General features: G+C 39.8%; 1 protein-coding gene across 3 annotated transcripts in view; it reads right to left on the reverse strand.

Annotated features, from left to right (window-relative positions):
• Positions 1–1,186: 1,186 nt before the first annotated feature.
• The window catches only part of LYRM7 (LYR motif containing 7), a 29,169-nt gene continuing 4,372 nt past the window's right edge, over positions 1,187–25,983 (reverse strand). The window contains exons 4-7 of one of the 3 annotated variants that reach the window (XR_012042290.1): positions 24,088–24,169; positions 17,098–17,200; positions 15,914–16,251; positions 1,187–1,315 (exon numbers count right to left, since the gene is read on the reverse strand). Coding sequence is in view for 1 of the 3 variants with exons in the window: in XM_072860329.1 (XP_072716430.1) it covers positions 17,124–17,200; positions 24,088–24,169 (159 nt within the window). In the remaining 2 variants the exon portion in view is untranslated. Of the gene's footprint in view, positions 1,316–5,895; positions 6,033–15,913; positions 16,252–16,577; positions 17,201–24,087; positions 24,170–25,983 lie in introns of those variants that run through there. The other 2 variants (XR_012042289.1, XM_072860329.1) reach the window with 2 other exon arrangements.

Consider the following 25,983-nt stretch of genomic DNA (forward strand, 5'->3'; position numbering starts at 1 on the left):
AGTTCCCATGCTTCTGCTAAAGCACTGCCAGTCTTCCTGACACTAGCAGGGAATGGGTTTCAGTTGTTTATGTGCTGTATTATAGCACTGTGCTGTAACACTAGGGGGTAACAGCTGGTTGAATAAAGGATACTTTTAAATTTCACTGATTTTTTAAAATAAAAAAACAATGTTGATTTATGTTAGGGCTGTTTTATGAAAAGGGGTCAGGAAAGGCAGATAGTGCCTTAGAAGTCCAGTGAAAGACAGAAAGCCACCTGCCTGAAAGGAACAGACTAACCTTGGTACTTGTTTTTTTCCCATTTCTCACTTGTGTAGCCCTGTACTGAGAACTTACGAATGATGGCCTTTATGAGCCCCACTCCTTAGCACATAGCTCATCTCAAGCGCTGAAGAGAAAGCCAAGGGTACAAACTCCATTCCACTACTACATTAGATGTCAAAAATATAGGGGATACAACATTCAGCAGTGCAACAGTTTTCTCCTTCTGTGGAGACGCCTCTAGTCTTTTCTCAAGTGACAACAGCTTCCATCATACAATCTAGGTCTTATTTAGGTACCTTACAGTAGGGAAGGGAGGTAAGTAAAGAAAATAAAAAGAATCACATATCAGTCACCAGAATTATATATTTCATTTTATCATCTATTTAAATTTTATTTTATTGGTATTTATTACCACCAACTTCTATATATGGAGGCTGCTGTTAGTTCCTTTAATGGGCTTATTTCACTCCTCCGCCCACATACTTCCTTTGCATCAAGCATGCCTTCCTGGCAATATTGATTATGAATCAATTTACTTCTGACAACTATTCCGAGTACAGCTTTTAGAAGGCCACGAAATCCCTTCTTTCCCAAGCTGTTTCAGGCACAAAGAAAAGCTAGTTATATAAAACTTAACGTTTTCTACAAGCTTGGCTATAGCGAACAAAGAGAAACTGCTTCATACTGTAACCAAGGCAGAGACAGAGTTATTTTTGTTCAATGGTGTTCACTTCACCACAGGGTAAGCAAAGCAATCTTTATGTGATAGACGTCCATAATAACTCTCTGGGACCAGGCAGGCAGAGGTCACAAGAGCAAGACACCAGCCCCACAAAAACAGGTACTAAGATAATTTTAAATAGAGGTGTAGGCTGTGAGGGCTGCTGTGAGAGGGTAGATCTAATATTCATTTATTTTCCCTTATTTATTTTCCCTCAATAATGAGGATTTAACTCTGTCTGTAGCTGTACCAGTTGGCTAATATTTCCATAAAGACTACTAGTACCTTCAGAGGACTTGAAGCCAGCCTGCAAATGTCCCCAGCTGTAGCTGAAAGGAAAAAAGAAGGATTCAATTAATAACAGTCACATCCAAATCACTTAGGAAACACAGAGGCGTAAATTGTACCTGTGGCTTCTTAAGACTTTTGCATCCCAAAAGAGAGTCCTCCTGAGAGAGGTCAGGAGCTTGTTTTGCCGGGAACTCTGCTGTGCCCCCAAGAGACAGGAGCAGCACTGAGCTGAACCAAGGGGAGATCCCAAGTGAGGGTACAGTTTCAGTGTCACCCTCAGCGGATCTTAGGCCACGTTGCTGTTAACAGGAGCAGTCCCGTGACATCCAGCTGCTCAAGCCTGCCGTGCATTTGCACTAGTCGTAGTGATCCCTCAGACACGAGACATGTCAGCCCTCTGATCTTACTGAAGGCCAGTATTTCTTTCTAGAAGGCATAGTTTTCAACCACATCAACAAGCTGATCTGACTTGCCAAACAATTCCTAGTTTTGGTAGGAAAAAGGTAGCAAGAACATGTACCTGGGAACACGGTGTAACCACCCTTTTCAGTGGCAACTCCATCTTGGAGCGGCTTAACCCAACAATGATATGCTGAAAAAGTGTCTTGAACACATGCTTTGCTCTGCCAGAGCCATCTGGTTTTATGTCTTCAGCGTTCCCTTGTGTAACTTCCATTAGCATGGTTTGTTGAAACATACTTTTGTCAAACACAGCCTGATAGTGTCAGCATCTGATTAAGCCAACTTTGAACACAACCATTACACTTACATGAGAAACCTGCATCTGGCAGCAGGAAGCCTTTGGGTCTGTGCTTATGCCCTAGCGAGAGCACCAGCCCTACACAGCTGAGGTAAGGGCTAGCTTGTGCTGTGGAGAAAGAAGCCCACAGAGACACAGTTCAGACCCTGAGTTGTGCTCCACACTCACAAGTGCAGCTACACAGCGTCAGAGCTTTGCAAGCTATCATTTTGTGACCAGCTCCTCTAAGTCTCACCTGATGGCTCAAGACATTCAAGAATTACCTATATATGAATATGCAAGCACACACGCAGCATGTACCGTAATCTAGGCATTTTATTAACAACCATAGCTTTCAGAGATTCTTCTAGGACAAGCTAAACACAAAAATGCTGTGTTTTTTTCTTTATGTCTATGTTGTAGAAGTGTACAACATCAAAGAGCACACACAACAACTATTAAAGTGACTTATAAACTTCCAGCATGAAATTTTTCATATAATCACTGCTACCCTGTCGTGGGCACCAGCAAATTTTCCCCAACTTTATTCTGGATAGTACACGTCTGCCAAATGGTTATTGCTCAGAAACTATTTTCCATGTGAAATATTTATTTTCTAGCACAGTGAGGATGTACTTAATTCACCAGAGGATTGTAGTACTGCACCGTATCTCACTGAATCAACTTTAATGAGTGATTTCCAATAAAAATTCCTGCTGTGAGAAGCAAAAATATTAGAACAGTACTGGGTCCCTGCAGATGTATTCTTCATGTCTCAGATTTGCTACTCCAGATATAAAGCCCTAAAAAAGCTACTGCTTCACTGTAAAAAACCCTTGAAAGAAACCCTATCAAGCCTAATATATGACAAGATGATAATACTGCTGTTGTCTCGACTTTTTATGTATAAGATGTATTTGCATATACACACATGCAAATCACATACACAGGTACCAGTCTCCTCATATACTGGAGGAGGGTACTAAAACTGGGGATTACAAGAGGATTAAGGCAAGGTGCAGTTCTTTGTACAAAAATGGACAAAAATAACAGGGACATGAACCTCAAGCACTGAAGCCAATGAGAAGTATGAGCAGGACATTTCTCCCCCAACAGTATTGTTACATCCATCTCAGATACACACTGTGAAAAAGGACTTGACCTCCCCAGCATTACCCCAAGTCCCAGGCCTTTGCCTTTCCTCCAGACCTTTCATCCAGGTCTTAGATCTGCTGATGTGTCAGGGGAAGGCCAGGTAAAGAGGCAAAGCCAGGCGTTTTCTTCTCACCAAACTAGTGGAAAAAACCACGTCATTTCATGCAGCTTCTTCTTTGTGGGGAAATTCATTTAAAGATAAGAGATGAGAACTCCCTCTGCTGATATGTCTCCACATCAGCTATGCAGAGCAGCCCATCCAGGTGCACGAGCAGGTCCTGGAGTGCATACTGAAAAACAGGGTTTTAAACAGGTAGCCTTACCCCTGTCCCCTGAGGGCCAAGCTCTTGATTCCTCTAATAAGGAGGAGATGCTTCCTCCTAAGGAAACTCTGTAATGCCACCATAACCACTGTCTTTCTCGTAGTCCGCTTTCACAGGTCTGCTTGTGGCCAGCTGTGAGCAGGTGCTATTCTGCTTCTTTGGCTACTTGCGTTGCATATTCTATTCCAGTTTAAAAAGTGTCCTCTTGTGTGTTGCGGTTATGTGCATAGCTGCTGATCACTCATATTCCTTTCTTCCATGGACATACTCCCACCCCACTCCTTTTCCCTGGCATTGTGCAGGATACTCTGGCAAATAACAGAGCAATCTCTTGTTATTCTGTACAGCCACTGTATTAAGTGCACACTCATTGCCCTGCTGCTTTTGTACTGTGGATGCAAATGCACTCCTGCCACTGCTAAGTTTTATAGTGGTCCTGTTCCCGCAGCTAAGTGCAGAAGACAAAAGAGAGACGTCGTCACTCTGAAATGCATGCAGCCAAATGGTGTCACCGGGACAGCACAGCCTGACTGTGGCTCTCTGGCTAGCAATCCTCCTTCCTCTGCCTTTGGGAACTATAACCTGCTCTAGTCCTTCCTGCTGATAGAGTCTATTTTATACCCTCAGCTGCCATTAATGCATGGGCCATTAATGCGCTGTGGATACACAGCCAACATTCATCCCCCCACTTAGCCGGACATCTGGCAGCTCAGTGGCATCTGACCTCTCCTTCATTCCGGACCAGGCAGCGTGGGCAGGTTTCATTACACTCCCCGGTGCCCCCATGCTGCCACACAGATGGACCCTCCAGACCCTGATGTGGATAGCTCCTGCCTCAGCTCCAGGCGTTTTCTTCAGACAGTATATGCAAAAGAATCAACAGCTAATTTCCAGAAGGGAGGAAGGGAGGGGAGTTATTACTATGAAAACAATTTTGTGCTTGCAGGGAAAATACTTCGGATATAAGAACTTCAAAGTAGGACAAGAGTGATAAGAAACAGATCTCAATCAGAGATTAATTTCCTGTTTTCTATTCGAAACAGTCCTATGTCACAACCAGTGCAGTATTTCTACCCTAGCACAGCCAGAGAGATTTTATCCTAAACACTTACCCATTGCTATAGGCAGAATATGAAGAAATAACAATACACAAAATATTTTTTTCTCTAAAAGACTTTAAGACCTGCTCTCTTTCTGCTGTTCTGGTAACCAAACTGTGAGTATAAATTCCCACAATCTACTACCATGATTACTGAAACTTCTTTCCCTTTGGCTCCCCACCGCCATTTAATCTATAAAGCAGATCTTAAAAGTGTTCTCCTTGGCTATAAACCTGACCTTGTCGACCCTGTTCATTACATTTAACTCAAGGCTGGTGTTCTGACCTCCCAGTCAAGTGTGAGCCAGCTCCCCTCCAGGAACTCAGCCTCTGCTGCATCTCACGCTCATTGCTGCTGGGCTGCTACCCTCACATCATGGTTTTCTCTTCCTGCAACTGCCCTCAGTCTCTTTCTGACTGTCTCTGGGTTTTTTCTTCATGAAAATCTCTCCTTAGTTCCCGTTTCTATTTCATACCTCAATCTCAGTTTATGAGTATCTGTTAACAAAATATGCATAGATGTCCTAAAGTAAAACTTTCTGGTGTTAGGCTGAGAAGCTAGGTCAAGTTTTTGTTGTACCCAGCTCCATTTTTCCCTTTGTTGCATTGTGTTTTAAACTGATTTATAATTTCTTCTTTGTGTTTTAAGGCCTCCTCCCCCAGCATTTGCTTTTACTACTGTTAAAAATTATAAATAATTGCAATCGTTATTAATTTATACAGCAGTTTTCGGCTTTGCAAAGTTTGGTCTGAACTGCTAAATAAATCTTTTTGGAGACTATGAAGAAGCATTCAAATATCACTGAGTAATGAAATTCAACAGACTACCATTTTTGAGACCTTACACACAGTTTCTTGTTACTTTCTTTGTCCATTTAATAACTATAGCTCTACACTCAACACCTAGCCTACCAAACTGAGACTAGTATAAAAATCCTCCTTTGAAGTACCCAATTGAACTAGTTTTGCAACTGTGACATGCATAAAGACTAACGGACACACACTTTCTTTTGCTTAATTTATTGGTATTGATATTCAAAGTACAATACAGTCAACCCCTTTGGCAGTTTGCCTCCAGCACAAAAATCCTGAAAATTAGAAAAGAGCAAGCCATGTCCCCTTTCCTAAAATAGTTTCTAGCCCGTTCTTATCAGGAAGAAATAATGAAGAAATCTTCAGGGAGATGACTGCACCTAGTCCTCAGCCTGTATGCTGTCTTCAAAACGCAAACATAATAATCTGCATAGTTATACAGCATTTGCAACTTGAAAACAACACTTGCCAACACCTAATGCAACAGCAGGGGCAAATCTGGGCTTCCTGAATTGCATGCGGCTTGCAAACAGTCCAGCTACAGGCAGTACCTGCTGCTGATAGATTGTGCAATGAGAGGGGGCTGCATGGGCCCAGAGGCTGTTGGATCATGCCAAGTTCCTTGTCTGAAAGAGAAAAGGAACAAGGAAGAGTTTCGGTAGTCAGTATTGTCATGTAATCTTCTTTTCCTAACTGATCCTCAGGTTGCTGCACTCACCTGGCTTAACTGACAAAGAAAATCCAAGCAGGAAGCTCTTACGCCACTGAAGGGAATTACAAAACCACTGTGGATTCCAGGGGTATGGAGGGAGCCGTTGAGAATCCTCTGCAATTTTGCCTTACCCAGCTCTTCATCTTGGGGCGATGTCTGTCTGCCACAAACCCCGCCGTCTCCCATGCCTTCCCCAGTACCTCTCTCCCTCTGCTTGTGCTCAGACACCGAGAACTGCCATGCAGAGGGCTGGTCATTGCTAACCACCCCTGTTTAACAGGGCTAGGGACCGGCCTGCAGCCCTTGCCTCTACCATGCTCTAATGACCAAGGTGCTAGATGATGTTGGGAGGATCTAATCCTGCCTGTTAGGTTATGGGAAGACTATCAAGGCAGCAGCAATATTTGGGATATTGAAACTGTGACTAGTGTTGGGGCTGAGGATGACTGCACAAGGTTAGGACACTGAAAAGTGCAGCACTGCCAATTCCTGCACAACACACTCCTAAATGCCAGTGACAGCCGCTGCGGGCTGAGCGCGGGCACAACTAGCCATGCGCTCCCCACTCCCCTGCCATGCACTTCTCCGAGCAGGGACTGCCCTGCTCACAGGACCCATCCTCACTCAGTTTCATCCATGGGACAGGAGATTGAGCTCCTTAAGGTCTGCTGGAAATTGTCCAGAATAGTCTAACATTTGGAGCTCTGAGAAACCAATTCTAAAATATGGAATCAGTTTTTTTAATTAGAATGCCAAGGATCAATTCTCCATTCACATCTCTAGTTTTCCTGTCTTCCCTGCAAGGACACATTATTACATACAATAAATGAGCCTAGAGCACAGACAAAAGCCATAAAACCTATGTGTTGGTGTTTGTATTTGATGAGTTTGTGTTCATCTAAGGTTATCTGAGGATGTTCAGGTACACAGATGGACAGAAAACTAGAATACTTTATTATGTCAAATGTACTGTTCAAAAAATCACATTGTTCAAATTATTCCTTAAGTCAGGTAATATCTGTTAAACCATTAATGTACCATAGGTAAAGGCATAAAGATGAGCATTACAAACCAAGGAAGTTAAAACACTTGACACAGCACGTAACTTGGCTTTTTGAAGCAGCATGTTTGCAGCTGCACAGCTGTGCAAAGCATTCAGTAGTGTGAAGCTTCGTTGAGTTTCTTTGACAATTTTGTTGCTCAATGCCAAAATGCCATATGCAAGTGCAGGTTAGAATGTCTGAAGGAGGCTTTGCTGGTGCTCTCTACAGCTGGTTCTGTGCCTATATCTTTTTGGACTGTTCCCATCCTCTCTCTCTCTTTCTCTCTCTCTAGTTAACTGTACTAGATACACTTCTTAGATAACAGCCACATTGTCAGTAGAGACAGAACACACAAGATATGAGCCACAAAGCTTATTTCTTTGAAAAGAAATCAATCACCATGATGAAGATCTATACAGATCTTCTCCACGTAAAAATTTAAAATGGCTCCAGAAATTAAATGAGTGGTTACACGTTCTTTCTATTGATTTCTGTATTGCTCTTAGGCTACTACTTACTAAAAGGCACCCAGTGCAAACAAGAGCTTGGCACACTTTGAAGATTATGCTACATCCGTCTTGCTTTATGCACAGAGGTGAATTCAATGAGATTACTTCTGTGCACAAGGCAGGAAACATTTACTTCCAAGTTCCTTATTTCTTTGGCAAACTGTCGTTATAAAACATACTGCCAGTTCTGCAAGCATTGAAGCACTGCATCTAATTGGGCTGTTTATGTAAGCAGGAACACGTATTTGCTCAAATGCTGACCAGATCAAATTCTATGCCATAGCTAGAATTTTCATATAAAGTCACGCTTTAAGGAGGTAAGACACTCCTTACTGAAAGTCCTCTCCCATTGCTGCAGCAGTAATGGTGTGGGTGAGGGCTACACACCCAGGGGTTTTAAACCTGTATTTCATACAGCACCTTTCCACTTCCTTGTTGTGAGACTGATGATTAAAGATAAGGCAACAAGAAGCACTGGCCTTTCTGGTTTTAATGGACTCAGGATATCCACAATGATTTACATATTGCATATATAGCTATCTGGCACAGAGCAGGCCGCTGTTAACTCTTCTCGCAGGTCAGCAGGGGCAGAACAAACCATCAATTTCTCAAAAAGAATCATCTGAGATACTTGGCACACGGTTAGCATCAGTCCCCATATATTGACAAAAAAGAAGCATTATGGTTCTCAGACAGCAAGAGAATGGCAAAAGTCTTGAGGGAAGAAGACCAATTCAGACAGTGGCCAAGAGAAAGACAAGACAGAGAAAAAAGACATTTTTCTGCACCTAGGCTAAGACTGCTCTGATTGCTGTACCCAAGTCAGAGTTTGCTGTGGGCCAACACTACGTAGGTAAGTAGAACCGGAACTTCAGACTTACAAGAAGCCCTCTCACAACCCTGGAACAGGTGTTAAATGAACCCAAAACATGTGGAGTGCAATTTTCACTTTAAGTCATCTGGCAAGAAGACTTCCTGCTGTAGAGACCATGAGCTAACAGCGGGGTATTACAGAGGGGTGTACTCCCACCTAACCAAGTGCAGCACAATGTCTTTTTTTGTACTCTCTCTCTCCTTGTCTCCTAAATTTCTGGTAAGCAATGGTGGATGCGTAAGCATCTCCTTTCCTTTCACCTTCTGCTGCCTTCAGTGTGGTTGAGCACATTGCTTCTAAATTACTTTAACATACATATAATATAGCTGGTACAACTCATTATTTTCTCAGCACCCAGCAGAGTCCTCATACCTACTCGTTCTAATGTGTCTACTGCATGTGCTTTCGCATTGTGGGAGGTGAGACTTCAAACATCCTAACAAAAAGGGTGTCCACTTTCCTGGAGGCAATACTTCGCTAAGAGAAGACACTGAGCAGAGTCTAATCGACATCAGTGAGAGATGCACTTCATGCTCTTCTTGATATTCAGCCTGTATTTTCCCCACTTCCTCTTAGCCTCAGTTATAGGCTGTCAAACCACCCCAGCCTTACCTTGACCTTCTGAGGGCATACATTTAAAGGGTAGTCACATTGTGAAAGTATGCTATTTCACACCAGCCAGAACTACAGATCATTCCTCTCATTTCCTTATGTATATGGATATTTCTTTGGAGATTACTGTTTAGCTAACCTTAAGTTTATTCGTAACTTCACATTGGAATGGATATAAAACGTTCTTTCTTCATCTGTTTGAATAAATATTATGGTAGCTTTTTGCACCTCTGTTTAGTGATTAGTTATTTCCAAATATGAAACACTCCTCTAAATAATTAATAAAATAACAAAATTCTTAATATTTCTTTTCTTCTTGCTAAAATTTACAGAGCCCATTACTTCCACAGAGGTTGTTTTCCTAGGATTCAATAGGATTTTAATTTCAAAACCTTGCCAGATGTTACAGGCAGTTCAGTTCAGATGCTTTTGTACTTTTTTTTTTCTTTACAATTTCAGCTTTCCCTATTTATTTTCTTTGACATCAAGTAGAGGAAGTGGCACTTAGGAGAAATCCCTGAGAGATCACCTGACTGAACTTCTGTGGTTTGAGTTACTGTACGTTTGAATAAATTACTTGGGTAACTACTTCATCTGCTAGAAAATTCAGTTTAAAATAAAGGAAACTGTATGAGAACAAGGTGATGAAATTTGCAGCAAGCTTTACTGGATGTCTTGATCACAGAGACAATGTAGTATACTCTGTTCCCTGGTTTTGCAGGTTTTTTTGCACTCCTTTCCTCTTGCATATTTGGGGTCTTCTGCCCTGGAATGATGATGAAATGCATGTGCCACCATTTGCATGCTTTTTCTCAATTTTAAGTGGTTGTAGTTTCAAACATTCATTGAAATGTGTTTAAAAAAATAGTGAAATAAATCCCAACATGCATCTTAAAGCACAATTTCAAACTACAAATCTATTATAGGGGAATAAAGCACAATTTCAGACTACAAAGCTGTTATAGGGGAACAGGAAGTACGTCAAACAGCATGCTGTGAAGTGTGACATCATTTGATGTAATTGGTGCATCGTAACATCCATTTCTCATCTGACAAAGGCAGATAATGCACCCTTTACAACTCTGTCCCAGGTCTTTTGCCCTTGGAGTCATGAATCCCCTAATTTTGTCTTTCACACAGTAGCTAAAGCAAAGCAGTACTGAGGAGCATACCTGCCACAATTCTGCCTGCCTGAGGCCTCTCTCCGTGCCTTCTTCTCTAAACACACATTAGAGGCATTGCAAAATGAGCGTCACAATTTCTAGAGTCCTTTCTTCTTTTCTTTTTAAAAAAGTATTTGTATTGTTAGTCTGACATTAAGTTGCCATGTTTTGTTTTCTCGTACCTAACATGCTTATAATCTATTTAATTCCATATTTTGATGAAACTGTGAGAAGCTGTGAGCTTATTACCTAATGTGTGCATATCTACAATGTTACCAGAAAGTAGTATGGGTACACCTGAAGTTCTTATATGACCCTCCTCATTATAACATTTAAGAGTTTTACAGTCCCTCACAGGGGAAATTCTCTTCCTTCATTCTCCATAAGGAATAAAAATACAGACAGAAGTCTCTGCAAGTCATTGCAGCTGAGTATTTATTTACCTAAGTCCCACTGAATACAATTGAAATAAAGCAAAAACTTAGGCAAAATTATACAGAAAAATGGCTGCAAACTAGATAATTGACCCTAAATTTTTCTATTCAAAGAAGTTACTTTCTGTACATGATGCAGTCCTAATTATGACTGCAACGAAGCATAATCAAGTGCAAATTAAATAAATTCTTTGCCTTTATTATTTCTCTATTCAATCCTCTGTTCCTCTTCAGTCCACATATAATCAGTCTTCCTTTCACCTCCAGTCTGCACTGCAGACTATAATTAAACAATGAAAATCTGACATTTATTTATAGTGGAAAATTGTTTAAAGAATCATTTAGTACATTGACATTTTTGTTTCACCAGTGCAAAAGTTGTCCTTAATATTCCTTTATTCCATTTGCTCCTTCTTCTATGAATTTTAATGCTCTCATCCTCATTCATATGCTCATTCATTTTGCATTTCATTTATCGGTTTGACAGGAGCCAGTCTCACCTCAGCTACTACTGGACAAGTCTGCAGGGTCCAGTGAGACCACTTGTCTGCTTCTATTTCCACAAAGCATGTTCAGAGGAAATTTACTGAGGAAACCACATGCATAATTAAATACTAGTGACTAAAAAAGTCTAGCATGTTCTTAACATTAAAGGGAAATTCCTTCAGGGACTATTTCCAGCTAGGTAAGAATTCCTTCTTTGCGCTTTCTCAGTACTATGTTGTTATATAGGAGATCTCTTCCCTACTGATCCAGTATGTCGGCCATGTTGGCCAAACTGCTACAGAAAGTTTACTATATATGTAGCCTTTGAAATCATATCCAAAGGAATTACAGCCTGAAAGCCATATTCTTTGTGCCGAGTCTCCAAAAATCCTCCAAGAAACTGACTTCAGGCTGTACGTCTGCAAGTGTCAGGAAGAAATCTGAAGCAGAGGATAGCAGCCTTCCCAAACAGAAAATGTATGAATGGACTGACAAAGATCTACACAGAAACATCAGTGCTGGCTCATCTGCAGGTGGACAGCAACGGACCAAAGATTTTTTATCTTAAATACACACTTAGAAAGGGAAGGAAGCATTGCAATGACCTTTTCATTTTTTCCTTTACAAACTGACTGGAAAAAGCGCAGAGTATTGTACGGGTCACTGCCTGCTTGTTTTCACTACCACAGTTCTACTGCACAGAGAGCAGAATGACAAAATTCCCACGCTCAGCTATGGAGATGTCTTTCAGCGGGAAAAGGCAGTTTGGGGGCAGCTGAAACAACCTTCGCACCTAGACACCGACCTCAGAGAACAGGGCTGCTACTACTACAGCAGCAGGTGAAACAGTAGAACTGTTCCCATTTTTATGGCCTAAAACAGAGAATGCCACCCTCCCTCCCAGCTTCTACAGACTGTAGTTTCGCCAGCTCTTTAATCCTGACTAATCCTGGACTCGAGCCATAGCCTTTTGGGTAGATGAGATGGAAAGCTGAAGCACATACTGCAAGAAGAAGGAAAGCATAATTTGAAAAGTAGATGCTTTTACTCCTCTGTCTGACGCGAACCAGATTATTGAAGTGCTAACTAAATGGAAATATTTTCTTATAAAAAGAGCAAATTATTTAAACTTATTGCTACTTATCAAAGTATAAAGATGTGCCCTTCCTCTCTTTTCCTCTCCTCAGATTTATTCTTGCTGGCAGAAAAAGTAACAGGAAAGCTAAACTTTAAAAAAAACGAATAAAGCCATCGCAAAAGCTTCACTAGTGAAGTCCTTCAACAGAATTAGAGAGATCTGGATATCTACACCAGAGATTTACCCCATACAAGCAACATATACTTTACACTCAAAGATGACTGGATTTCTACTAATCAAAACATCAAACCTTTGTAGCTCTAAAGTATCAGCCTTAATACTGAATTCATGTTGCAATTTGTGCTTTGTGTTAAGTAACTAATTTCCCATAAAGCTGAAGATCAAAGCTTTGACAGCCCACCAAACTCCAGAGTTTAGTATTAAATTGTTGCAAGTAGTTTGGAAAGAGTTATCTAAGGCAGGGAAGTACTAGGACTCAGCTCTTCCTGTAAGTTGGTCAGCCTTTATTTTTAGTTTTTAATTGTCAATATTTTTTTTCCCTTTTGTAAAGGAAGTGTAAAGAACTGCCAGTACTTGAAGCTAAATTACTTTATTTACAGGTACGATACAAACAGGACTGATGATGCTATGCAGCATTCAGCCTAGTTCAGCTCCTTCAGTTGGCAGGACCTCTAAGGAAAAGAATAAATGCCAATACTAGATTTAGTCACTGAAGTTGCCACAGGTTTGTTGATCTCATAATACCTGAAAAACTGTGCAAGAACTCAGCACCTTGGGGAAGGTACAAACCACTTTTCCAGATTAAACTTTTAATGCTACTTCCAGATCAACATTTTGTGGTGTACAAAGTCACTTTGTGGTGTGCAACAGCACTCCCTGTAAAAATAGCAACTAAATGCTTCCTTTTACCAAAGTGCACAGGCACAGAGAAGGGGATTAATTTGGCCCTGCTAAATTAGAAAAGCCACCTTGTTTCACCTGAAGATAAAGACTTCAACACAAATCCTACCCATGCAAACAAGATCAATTCATAGATTAAATCTATCACCTGTGTTTTATGAACATCAGCCTATAGCAAATGTACTAATACCATGCTTGATCCCTATCCTGAGCTACTGCTTGCAGAAAAAAACCTGAAGAGACCTTGTATTTTGAAACTGTTAAATAAAGGAGAGGGAAAGGTGGTCAGAACAAACCCAAAACTTCGTATTTAAACGTGAAATATTCTTTGGCTGTATTTAATGCTTTCATTAAAGCTACAGTGTACACAAAGTCAACACTTCATGAAGGAGAACACCTGGGCAGAAGGCTCTAACAGACACATCTCTGGTAGATGATGTCAAAAGCTGAAGTGCTTAGAATTTTCTTAGGTGTAATCATTGAGGTGACACCTGTTCTGCCAAACTCTGTGTAAGCATGTGACTACCTTGAGTAGACCTGAAACTCGCCTTTAAAATACCAGGTCCTGCTAAGCAGCACTGCTAGCCTATCTGTTCAGGTCATGAAGGCACCTCCAGACAGCAACACCCAGTGGTTAGACCATACTGACCTCTTGGCTATAGCAGCCGAACTGTAGCAAATCTGAACAAGCAGTGAGCCCTATCCAACAGAATTTCCTGCCTCCCTGCAAAAGATCTCTACAGATTTTTTTGATATAAGATATAGTTAAACTACAGTTTAAAGAACTATGACCTTTAAGGCTTATCTTTTAAGACTGATGATGCATACTCTGGAAGAAAGGCACATACATCTGCTCAAATTCTGCAGTTCCAGTAAACCTGAAAAAGTTTAATGTGATTGAATCATGTTATTGTGAGCCTATTAAATTACAGTTTCTGTTGCAATAAATCAACCTTTTCCCCTCCCAAGTCATTAAGTGAAAGCCCTGTAATGTTTTAAAGAGTTGCAGCTAACTCTTCAAACTTTGCAAAGGGAATGCAACAATACTTCCTGTCTTTTTAATACTATTTATTATTTATATTAATTAAGGAAAATAAAGATCCATATGAACACAAAGCATCAAGAACAGATTCACACCCAGAGTGAAATGAAAATGGAAATGGAAGCTGGGGAGATGACTGGGTACTGGAACATGAAGCAACAGGTAAGCATGGAATCAGGGGAAGAGGAACAGCCACTACCACCAACTAGCACCGAGAAGCCTTTCACTACCAGCCGCTCATTAAGCAGGTTTGTGAGTCTTTCAAGGTTGGAAAGTTAAATTTGCAGAAACCAAACACCTGCTGGGCCCAGACAGTGACCAACTCTGAGATACTTTTAGGCTCAATTCTGTATTTGGATTCCTATTTATCCTGGTCTGGATACCCCCTGAATTCCTATTTAAGATCACATTGAAACAAGAGCAACAAATACGCCTGTCAGTCTCTTACATTAGTAGTCTTTTGCCTATCAACTTGATTTTCCTTATCTCAGCACTGCAAAATTCAGTTTGTCTTCTCTGCCCAGGAATGCACAAGGACAGCAGGAACAGGGAATGTTAATGCACAGACCATAAACATACTGCACAGGAGTGTAAGGAGAATAGTTCTGAAGGCCATTAAATTCTACCAACATTTTTTTATCATGTCCTTTATTTTCAGCAGTTGTGTATGTTATTCAGGTGACTCATTCTGTATTTTTATTACTAGTATTCAAGATGTAGGCAAGATGAAGCACACAAATGCCTGTCAAATCCCAAGCCTGATCCTGTAAGTTGACATTTCCGCACTATCTTTCTACTAATGTGTTAATTCATGGTAAAAATAAAAACCTAAAACACATGACAGCAGAACAATACTGGAGCAGTGGTCACACGAAAATTTTCTCCACTTGCGGTTTCCTCAAACATCATACAAAAGACTGCCATCTACTGTTGACATCACTAAGTCTTTTAGCACATATTTCACATGGTAACAGGCAATGCTATTTTGCATCCCTACCAAAAGAGTGAAGACCTACGAGGCCTCAGTTCTATGAAATCAATCTGGAGGATAAAATCACTAATATACCACTCCCACAGCCTAAAGCAATGGGTCTCCGAGAGATGAATTCCCCCCAATTCCAGCGTGCCATGGGATGTATACCTTAATGGTTGTATAATGTCATTCTTGCCAGACCCCTATTTAATTATTTCTGCTTAAAAAGTAGTCACTTCACTTGAGGTAATGTTCTGTTTTCTCTTTACAGCTGCAACTACCTTCTATGTTCTCTCCCTTGCATACCCCTCTCTTATGCTCCTTATGGAAAAAAAAGTCTGTGTAGGCAGGCTGCAGAGGGATGGGAAACCAGACATAGGATATGCCTTGTCCTTAGGGAAGTAAACAACACAAAAGGCCTAGAACAGCACATCCCCTACAGACGGAGATGTTTGTTTTGTAGAGGAGCCACTAGACCGCAGCAAATAGCAAGCACTGCACTCATTGCATTCTATGTCCCATCATGTCCCTGCCGCCTTCTAGCTACAATGCAGGCAGTTTTCAGTGCAACTTAAAGAGGGTTACTGACAACGTATTTGCTGCTGGCTGCCCTGCCCATGGCAGCCAGAGGCAATAGTTTTAAAAGAAAGGAGTACTTACCACACTGACGTGCTGTGTGAGGAAAAGAGAATGGACACAGGCACAAGTTTTCTGTTTTACTCAGTCAGCAAAGCCATGTCAGAACCCACATATGGATATGCAATATTGACATCTTGGAGGCTTATTAAAAATAAACAGGTTCAATGGGACCTGAAATAGAGCTGAGAGGTACTACTGGGCTACCTCAATCCTGTGTGAGGTATTTAGATGCTAGTATGGTGCCTGTTAACGATTTCACACAGGGAAGGTTCTATATATCACTGTAGTTGTATCTGGTTCCAATTAAAATGGAAGTGAGCAGATCATTGTGATGAATTCCTCAAGAAGCAATAAGTCTCCTTTAAAAAAATGGAAGTGATAAGGGCTTAGTAAATTAACTCACCATAAATTCACTCTAGGCAAGTCAGACCACTTGCGACTAAGCAACAAGCCTCTTTTCTTTGGAAAATGCCCTAGTATGTCACTCTATAATCACAAGATAAAATGAAAACCTTAAATTCATAAACCATATGATCTAAAACAACATCCTTATGTTAGGTTGTGTCTGGGTTCTCTTGCCCTACTGTCATCTAAGAACTCAAACCCTGCCATTCCTGCTTGTTCAAAGGTGTGTGGGAGAAGAAAAACATTACACACACTCTCCCATCTGTAAAACATGAATAATTTATTCAGATAAACCTTAAGAACTCTCTTGAACATCACAGTATATTAGTGTACAATTAATGACAACTTCAGGAATCATGCTTCTGGTGCAAAGCATAAATTTAATGGTAAGTGCCACAAGATGGTTTTTCATTACTTCAAAGCAGCATATGATTGACAATAAACTTATAAATAAATATTATCAGGATTAAGAACCGCATTTAATTTGTATTTAGTTTTGAAAAACTCTGGGTTGCTAGGAAACAATCTCTATCTGACGACTGTCATAATTAAAAGCATTCCTGGCTGAAGTAACACAATTCAGCAGTGTATTTTTAAGAGAACTGTGCGTCTTGAGTTTCCATGGAAGTATTAGTATCTTCCACAGAAGAAGTGCATGATGATAACACAGCACACAATAAAATTGGTAACTTGGTTTCAGTCTCTGTTTTCCTGGCAACAATATTTAACTATTTTTAAAATTTAACTTTAAAACAGGTATCCACTACTGGTTTTCAGAGATCTCATTAGAGGATATTAACCTTCTGGGGAGAGGGTCATATTTTCCTCAGGATTCGTGCTTTTTTGTTGGTTTATCAAAATAAGGAGTGTTGTCTTGTAGCAGATCTTTCCTGGGTATAAGCACTGTAATAGAAAAAAAAAACAAACTATAAGAATATAACCTTGCAGAAAATACTATTGAAAATCTAAAGTTGTTTTTACATTTACAAACAAAAAGTCAGGTTACTACAAAAAAAATCAGGTTACTAAAATGAGAATCTGAACTTCTGGTAAGTGCACAAGCAGCATCGTGGTATCTACCCAAGACAAAATTATATGAAGATTTTTACCTTCTGTTGATCAGAATATTGCCTTCCCCTTTTTCCTTTTAAAAGTACTGAAAATACTTTAATAGCATTAAGAATCTATGCAAAATGGTAAAGTGTGGCAGCAACTTTTAGCAAGGGAGAGAATGGCAGTTTTATCATGCCTGAGTCAGGTTATGTTTACTTGAATAGTTCCAAAAATGAATACTAAATTTGACTTAGCGCTCTCCCCCAACATCCTGGCATCTGATCTGTAATATTAATCTTGTCACACCTGTTTTAAAGGCCAACAGGAAAAGAAAGCATCAAATGAAAGTTATGGCCACTGTATCATCACAGAAGTGCAGTGTGTTAGGGTTTGTCTAACTATACACCATTTTAACCTCTTCCTGACTCTTAAGTTCTTGCCACCCAGCTCTTCAGAAATCAGCTTGTCGTTCTTCATGAAGGGAAGGAGCTGTGTCATGTTGGATTTGCTCCAGCAGCCAAAACTAAAGCACAAGCATGTGAAATCATAATGTTGTACTTTGACTAGGTCAGGCAGCTGTGAAAGGTACAGTAAACCTGTAAAACTGTGTCTGTGTACATGTGTGTGTAATGAGTAACATTCTGTCCAAAGTGCACTGATATCACATATCTTATAAGAAAGAAAACTGATTTCCTTGAAGATATGTTCCTTTTGCATCTGTGTACTGACACTGATGCATTTAATAAGTTTCTAATAGCTTTAAGTAAAATTTCAATTGCATTTCTCTTAAATAAAATACCTGTGAGTAAATTTATGACAAAACATGTTGATCTACACACCTAGAATAGGTACATGAAACAGAAATGCCAAAGAAAAACAGAATTGGATATAAAGTATTGAAAAACAAAAGCCCAAACAAATAAAGATTGAAGTAAGAACTGTTAACCTTCCTTTTCAAAGCTAAGTTTTGAACATACACTGCCAACACACCAAATCAAAATCATCAGAACATACTGCATGTGTCGTATATTACTAAAATGTAAGCTTTGCTTGTATCAGATTAATCTGAAATTAAAGTGAAATGAATAGAACCAAGACATTTGTTAATGCTCAAGTTATGTAACTAATGTTAATGTTAAAGTAATGTAACTCAGACTGAAACAGTAAACATCAGAAAAATTGTCTAATATGACTAACAAGTTCCTAATTGAAATTGTCTTCTCTTTAGTAAGAAAACCTCAGCCTAACTTTTTTTCTTTTTTTAAAGATTTACCAGTGAATCCCAACATGACTATACACCACTGTTTCTCAAATTATTTTTAAAGAATAACATTACCCTGTGCACTGCTTCTGTGACAGCACAGAATAATTTGATATGATTAGGGAAAATGTTCCCCTTACCAACATTTGTTCTCACTGTTTAAGACAAGTCTTTGGCTTTTTCTTTTCAGTTATTAAGTAGTTATCTTAGAGATGCAGGATTGGAAAAAAAAAAAGGAAGAAAAACATCAGGTGTAGCTAAATTGTATATTGTCAGCTATAATACAAAAAGTTAGAGTCAAAAGATTCTGACAGTAACTGACTTGAGGAAACCAGCTGCAGCAATAGGTTTCTGAAACATTTTACCTAGTTTCTTTTTCCCCTGCTCGTCTTTCATACAACATAGCAACTGATCACTTCAATCTTTTTTTGTGTGTGTGTGGGCGATGGCTTGGGATGAAGCAAGGACATAATACTAATTTAAATACAGCCCAAATGTAAGTATTTTACAACATTTTCTTTTTTTCCAAATAGGCCAATATACTTTCTATTACAGCAAAGTATACCTTCACCTACAAGGTTTCCAAAACAAACATGTAGCATCTAAGATGAAGCGCTATGAAAAGTAAACTTTTCAACTGAGGTAGCTTTTTCTTTTGCCAACAAACAGCAATTCAAGCAGCCACCTTAGGCTGCACTTCCACTTTTTTTTTTGTTAATAAATCTGTCCCAAGCCTTTCATTTAATACAAGATCATACCATAAAGGCAATAAACCAAAATACCATAAACTGTAATTCTATTGGCACTATAAAAGTTATCACAGAGCATAAAGATTAAGGATCAAAAAGGTTGATTTTGTTCCGCTAAAACTTCCTTAATCAAAGCTGTACCGGCATTGAATATCTGTTCAATGCGCTACCTAAGCGGACTCATATACCCATACGCAGGCATTTCCTACAACAAACTTCCCACCAGAAAGTGGCTCCTAGGTCCCAAAAAGCAAAGGGGAGTGAGAAGATCCACTTGATATTGTCATCATATACATGCACAAGATGTTTGGAGGGGACACAGCTGGGACAGCAGACCCCAGCTGACCAAAGGGATATTCCATATCATATGACACCATGCTCAGCATATAAAGCTGAGGGAAGAAGGAGGAAGGGGAGGACGTTTGGAGTGATGGCGTTTGTCTTCCCAAGTCACCGTTACATGTGATGGAGCCCTGCTTTCCTGGAGATGGCTGAACACCTGCCTGCCGATGGGAAGTAGTGAATGAATTCCTTGTTTTGCTCTGCTTGCGTGCGCTGCTTTTGCTTTACCTATTAAACTGTCTTTATCTCAACCCACGAGTTTTCTTACTTTTACCCTTCCAATTCTCTCCCCCATCCCATTGCGGGGGAGTGAGCCAGCGGCTGTGTGGTGCTTAGTTGCCACTGGGGTTAAACCACAACAACATCTACCCACAGACTGAACTGGAAGTTGAAGTCCCACTTCCAACTTTTTTCCTCTTTTTAATCTCAGACAACTTTTCTTTACAAACAAGAAAGGATGGAAACAGTAGGGTGAGATAGTCAACAAAACAGAGCAGCAGTGGAAACCACACCCATTTATAGGTACAATTTCACACAGTGCACTGACCATGCTATTCAGCATAAACTATCAAAACATGGTGACAATTATCTCAACTCCCTAAAAAAATTCTCAGTTTCTGGTTTCAGAAATTTTCTAATGGCATACTCTGTGCTACCAGTGACATTAATAACATAGTAAGAGCTATACTGGAATTGCCTAGGTGAGAGTGCTATCTGACTAATCAAAGCTGGATTCTTAGGAAAGATGCAAACACACTAAAAGCCTGCTCAAAGAATGGCAGTTAGAAATAATGTTCTGTTACTGATCAATTTACCACGGTATAAAGATCTGTATATTCCTTCTGTAAGGAGATTTCCTTTTACTCTTTCACTACCCTATCAAGCTAAGCATCAAGTTTGATCTTCTGCTTTTTTGTATTTTGAGTAATACCTTCCTCCTGGCCACAAAGATTTTTCATTGCCATGACCTTTAAGAATTATGTATTGTGTAAAACAAAAATGCATTTTTTTTATTAACTTTGAATGTAAATTCCAGTGTCTCTCAATGTTCTTTACATTTTAGTTATACAAGTAAGAATATCTATCCATTCTATAATTTTTTTTTATCCTGTTCATTCTTATTCTGTGAACTTCTATCATGATGCTCTGGACTTCTTTTCTAAGCATTCCTGATCTTTTAATTGGTGATTCACTACATTATCAAGACTAAATATTTCTCACTTCAATATATATTCCAAACACACACAAAACAGACAGCTCAAACTGCAATGGCTGTTTCAAGATTATTGTTTTGTTCTTACTGCAGTAAGATCAATTACAGAGTGAGAAGCAAAGCTTAGGCCTATACAAAACAGATGCAGAAAAAAAAAAAGAATAGGCAAAAGACTGCGTAATGACATTCTTTGCATTCATAAGCAGGTCAAACGCATCCTGTGTACAGATGCACTCCAGATTTTTTGCTGCAGGGCAAAGTTTTCCTGGCCAGTACTAGACTCCGGAAGATCTTCTTCCACACAAATCTCATTGCCACCACTTCTCCAAGAAGTCTGTAAATTAGGCAGGGGCAATTCTATGACTTTTTGTTTATGGAGATTTTAAAGGAGACAGCATTAAAGCTCTGCTACAGTCAAAATGGACAATCACCACTACTCTCCCCTTGTCTGCCGAGTCAAGTCATTTCACTGTAAAAGGGTATCAGATTGGTTAGAGATCTCCCCTTCATAAATCTTTGCTGACTACTCCCAGTCCCCATTCTGTTCTCAGAACATTTGGAAACAGCTTCCAGGATTGGCTCAACCACCTTCCCAGGGATCAAGGTGAGGCTGACCAGTTTCCCAGATCCTCCCTCTTGCCCTTCTTGAAAAGAGGAGTGACATTTGCTTTCTTCCAGTCCCCAGGCGACTCCCCTAATCACCATGACCTTTCGAAGATGATTGAGAGTGGTCTCGCAATGACATCAGCCAGCTCCCTCACCACCCATTGGTGCATCACATCAGGTACCATGGATTTGTGTATGCCCCATCTGTTCAAATGCTCCCTCGCCTTTTCCTCCTCTACCAAAAGTAAGTCATGCTTGCTCCAGACATTCCCAACACTCTGAGGCCCATGATTCCTGAAGGCAAACTTTAGCAGTAAAGACTGAGGTGAAGAAAGTACCGACTACCTCAGACTCTTTCATGTCCTTTGTTACCAGGTCCCCTGCCCTATTCAACTGTGGGCCCACATTTTCCCTCCTCTTCCTCCTGCTGCTGATACACCTGTAGAAGCTGTTCTTGCTGTCCCTCACATTCCTTGCCAAGATCAACTCCAGGTGGGCTCTGGCTGTCCTAACCCCATCCCTACACACTCACACAGTATTAGAATATAAGCTGGTATTTGAAAATGAATTCATGTGGCTTTTGCATGGGAACTTCTGCCTTACAGTCCCTGCTGGAGTTCTCTGAACAGCTCTTGGGGGGCTGCCACAACATGCTTGGATTCCCAAAAGTCCCTCAGTGAATGCTTTTAAGAAAACAACAGCCTTATTATGACAGAAGGTCTTGCATGGATAAGTCACTGGTTAAACTGTAGGAAGTGAACAATAAATGAACAGGTCTCCCAATGAGGGATGTCAAAAGTGGAGTTCTACAGGTATTTTGTTGGCATCTCTGCTGTTCAACAGATTTGTAACTAACCTGGAAAAGAATGGTTTTTAATGATACCATCCTGAGTAAGTTCTTTAAGAAAATGGCTTGCTGTGAAGAACTGCAGGACGAGCTTAAGACTTTACTGAATAACCAGTAAAATGATAGACAAAATTACATGTAGAGACATGCAATGCACACAGGTCAAAAAAATTACTAACTTCACAAAGAAAGTGATAGGTTCAAAACTGACTACGACCATTCATGTGAGTTCAATGAATACAAGATAATTTTGTAGAAATAAATAAATATATAGATGTATGCACAGCTGCCAAAAATTAAATTTAGAATTAGGAATGACTAGGAAACCAACTGAGAACGAAAGAGAAAACATCATTGTGCCATTGTTGTGTGCATAAATGCCTGGTTTGCCCACAGCTTGATGACTGTGCTCAGCTCTGATTGAGAGAGGGAGCTCTTAATCTTCTTTGGAGAGGCATAGTAGAATTGAAAAGGGTGCAGAGAATAGCAACAGAATTATCACAGGCATTCACCTGTTGTTTCACAGAGAAGCTGTTCCACAGGGGGGAAAAAAGAAAAGGTGGGCAATAAGGGGCTTAAACTCATTAACAGCTTGGTGAAAGTGGATAGTAATTGAAGAGTACGACCAGATTCAAAACTAGAGCAAATGATTCTTCATAAAAACCAGAGTAAATTCTTTGTCAAAGGTTCTTGGATGCAAGCAATTTGCATAGGTTGACAGGACAAGTTCATGAGAGAGAAACCCACTGAGGATAACTAAAACAGAAACCATCCCTGGCTCAGGAAGTGCTGCCAGGTGTAAACAGCTGCAAGATGTGAAAGTTCACTTGCTCTGTTCCTACTCTTCTACAGTCACCTGCCTAGGATCACTGTGGAAGACTCAACATTGGTCTAGACATATCTTTGGCCTCAATCATAATGGCTGTTCTAAAGTTAAATGCTTTACCAAATCTAAAACTGAAAATAATTACAAAGCTTTACAGACACCACTAAACAGGAGTGAAAGGAAACAATGTACACAGCTGAAGATTTCTCCTATTCTCCACCACACAGTTGTATGCTGAACATACTATTTCTCTTGTGTTTGACTGTAAGATAAAAGAACTTCCAAACCAGGAACCAAAATTTCAGAATTTGATAGGCTTTGCATCAAGGCCATCATTGTGTCACAAATCTTCCAAGGCATAATCTGAAACTTAAATTGTCAGAACCACATTTTGGAAAAGAACACTCAATCCTCAAAGAAAAAGCTATTCCATGGACAGCGTACATACTGCATTTGCTAATTCTCCTCAGGCAGCTTCTCCCTCTTTGGCAGGGCAGGCACCTACAAATACTGTGGCTACTACATTTAGACATACACTGACTGACTAGCCAGTACATGCATACCAACTTACTACCTAATTGCTGTCACAGCTAATAGGTAAGGTACCAAGTTATAACTTCTTCTCTCAATGAGGGCATTAAATGCAGTCACTGCCTCTTTTCTGCCAGCCTCCATATTTCAACGTATTTGTACAGAAACTTTGTACCTTTGAAACCTCCACCTGTCCTAGGTAGTGACATTAGTCAACGGGCTTAAATTAAGGGTTTGAGCAGAGAAATGACAGACAGACAGACTTTTGCCTTCTCTATCCCTTTACTTAGTTTTCAAGTTTTATATTTATTTACTGAACGACAATATTTTTAAACATCTTTTTAGCATGCAGCTTTACTCACATATTTTGTCGGAATCTGTGTGAACTGCCTGAACAACAGAAGTTCTGAGAATCACTTCAACATCTGAAGCTATTTTCAGAAGCTAGTAAAAGGAAAACAAACAAACAAACAACACAACAGAGTAATTTAAATCATATGCAATTATTCCTGAAGGTATTTTCCATACTAGACAGCTATTCAAATAATGAAGCCAGTGAGATCTACTCTTCAGTTAGTTATGCACTATCTATACATAGCTTTTACTTTGGGTATCGTGGAATAACTTACAGATTGATAGGTAAGCTACCCTGACATACAGCACAAGAGGAAGGAAACTTCTGCTCAGTAACATACAGTAGTATAAAATCTATATACCCAATTAAAACTGCAAATGAATAAGGTAGAATGCAGCTACCAAAACAAGTAACTAGTTTCCAATGATCAAAGGCATTGGTGAATGCCTCAGTAACATCTGACTACCCCTAGCGAAAGGACAATCTGGTTCTTTTAACATTCCTGCTCTTGAAATAAGGAGGCAAAAATAAGGGCAAAACATGACAAGAATTAAGAATACTAACGTTTCACAGAAAAGCAGTACAGAAACAAGGCACTGCCTAAAGATTAGCAGAGGCATTAATATTTGGCAAAAGGCCTAGAATTCCTTCCCTCATTAAGAGGACAAGCAGAAGCACCCTTCTAGTTTTGCTAAGAGATTAAGAGAAGCCTAATACTCGTTTGCATGACACCTGTGTCAGAAACAAATGAAACTGCACCAGTGAGACACTTCGGGAGACATGCTTACACTAGGAAGTAGTGTGGGCCAAGAGAAGTGGATCTTTGCAAGAGTTAGAGCTCAAGACTTGACATCTACACTGAATTTCTCCTCCCCCCTTTCCCTTTTAAGAGTTTGGACTAGGTATCCTCCAGTTCTCCCTACTGAATGCCCATTAGCAGCTAGGCTGCATGCTCCTGAAGCGCACCTTCCACTTCAGATTCATCTTAAAGGAATTCTGCCATTTGCTCCGAGACTGCTTCACAAAACAAGCCAAATCACAGGAATTGAAGATAACCAAGGTAACTTCAGAAGTGCACTCCTGATCTGAACTAAAATGCTGCAGTAGATTCAGCTGCCACATCTCACACTCTAATAAAAGCTACTAGTAATAGTAGCTACTACTCTAGTAATGCATATTTAGTTGGTCAATATTCATTTTTTTAGCTGCTAACACCCCCATGTTTATGCAAGCAAGTGCCCAAATTCTCCCAAGTCCTGTACATAACTTGATTCAGTTCCGCTGCATCTGAGTCTACTCAGTATACATATACGTATATATAATAAATATGACAGCTCCCCTGATGTTCTAGGATTCTGTAGTTGTGATGAAGTCTAGAATTTCTTCCACTGACATATTTAATTGAGATATAAATTAACCCATATTAAAAAGTTACATATATGTATTTTGTAGGTTGCCATTCCAAACAAATATAGATTTAAAACTTATAGCAAGTATTTTTCCTGTACATCTATAACAAAAAGAACATACAATTTAACAGATCAGACACCAGGAACACAAACATAGAAGTATTACTATAGGGGCCCGATAACAAGCAGAAATGCTAGAAAATCCTAACTAAATGCTCAGAACTATTTATGTTACTGTCCAGTGGCTGGTATGATGCAAAGGTTTAGATTTACTTCTCCAAAGGACAGATGGAGGCACTTTCTTCCAACTAGTGCCCACTGACACTATAAATACATTCTGTTACAAGGCTGAATGACAAGGACTAAATTATTGACTCTGTATGGATGTTAACTAAAAATATCTAAAATACATATGTTTCATTTCAGGCCTCAATAAGTTTTAGAAAAATGACTGAGTAAAAAGTGTTAAGATAACAACTGAGCAAAGGTAACTT

Source organism: Ciconia boyciana, chromosome 4 (assembly GCF_034638445.1).
Source record: "Ciconia boyciana chromosome 4, ASM3463844v1, whole genome shotgun sequence".
In the NCBI taxonomy this organism is placed as follows: domain Eukaryota; kingdom Metazoa; phylum Chordata; class Aves; order Ciconiiformes; family Ciconiidae; genus Ciconia; species Ciconia boyciana.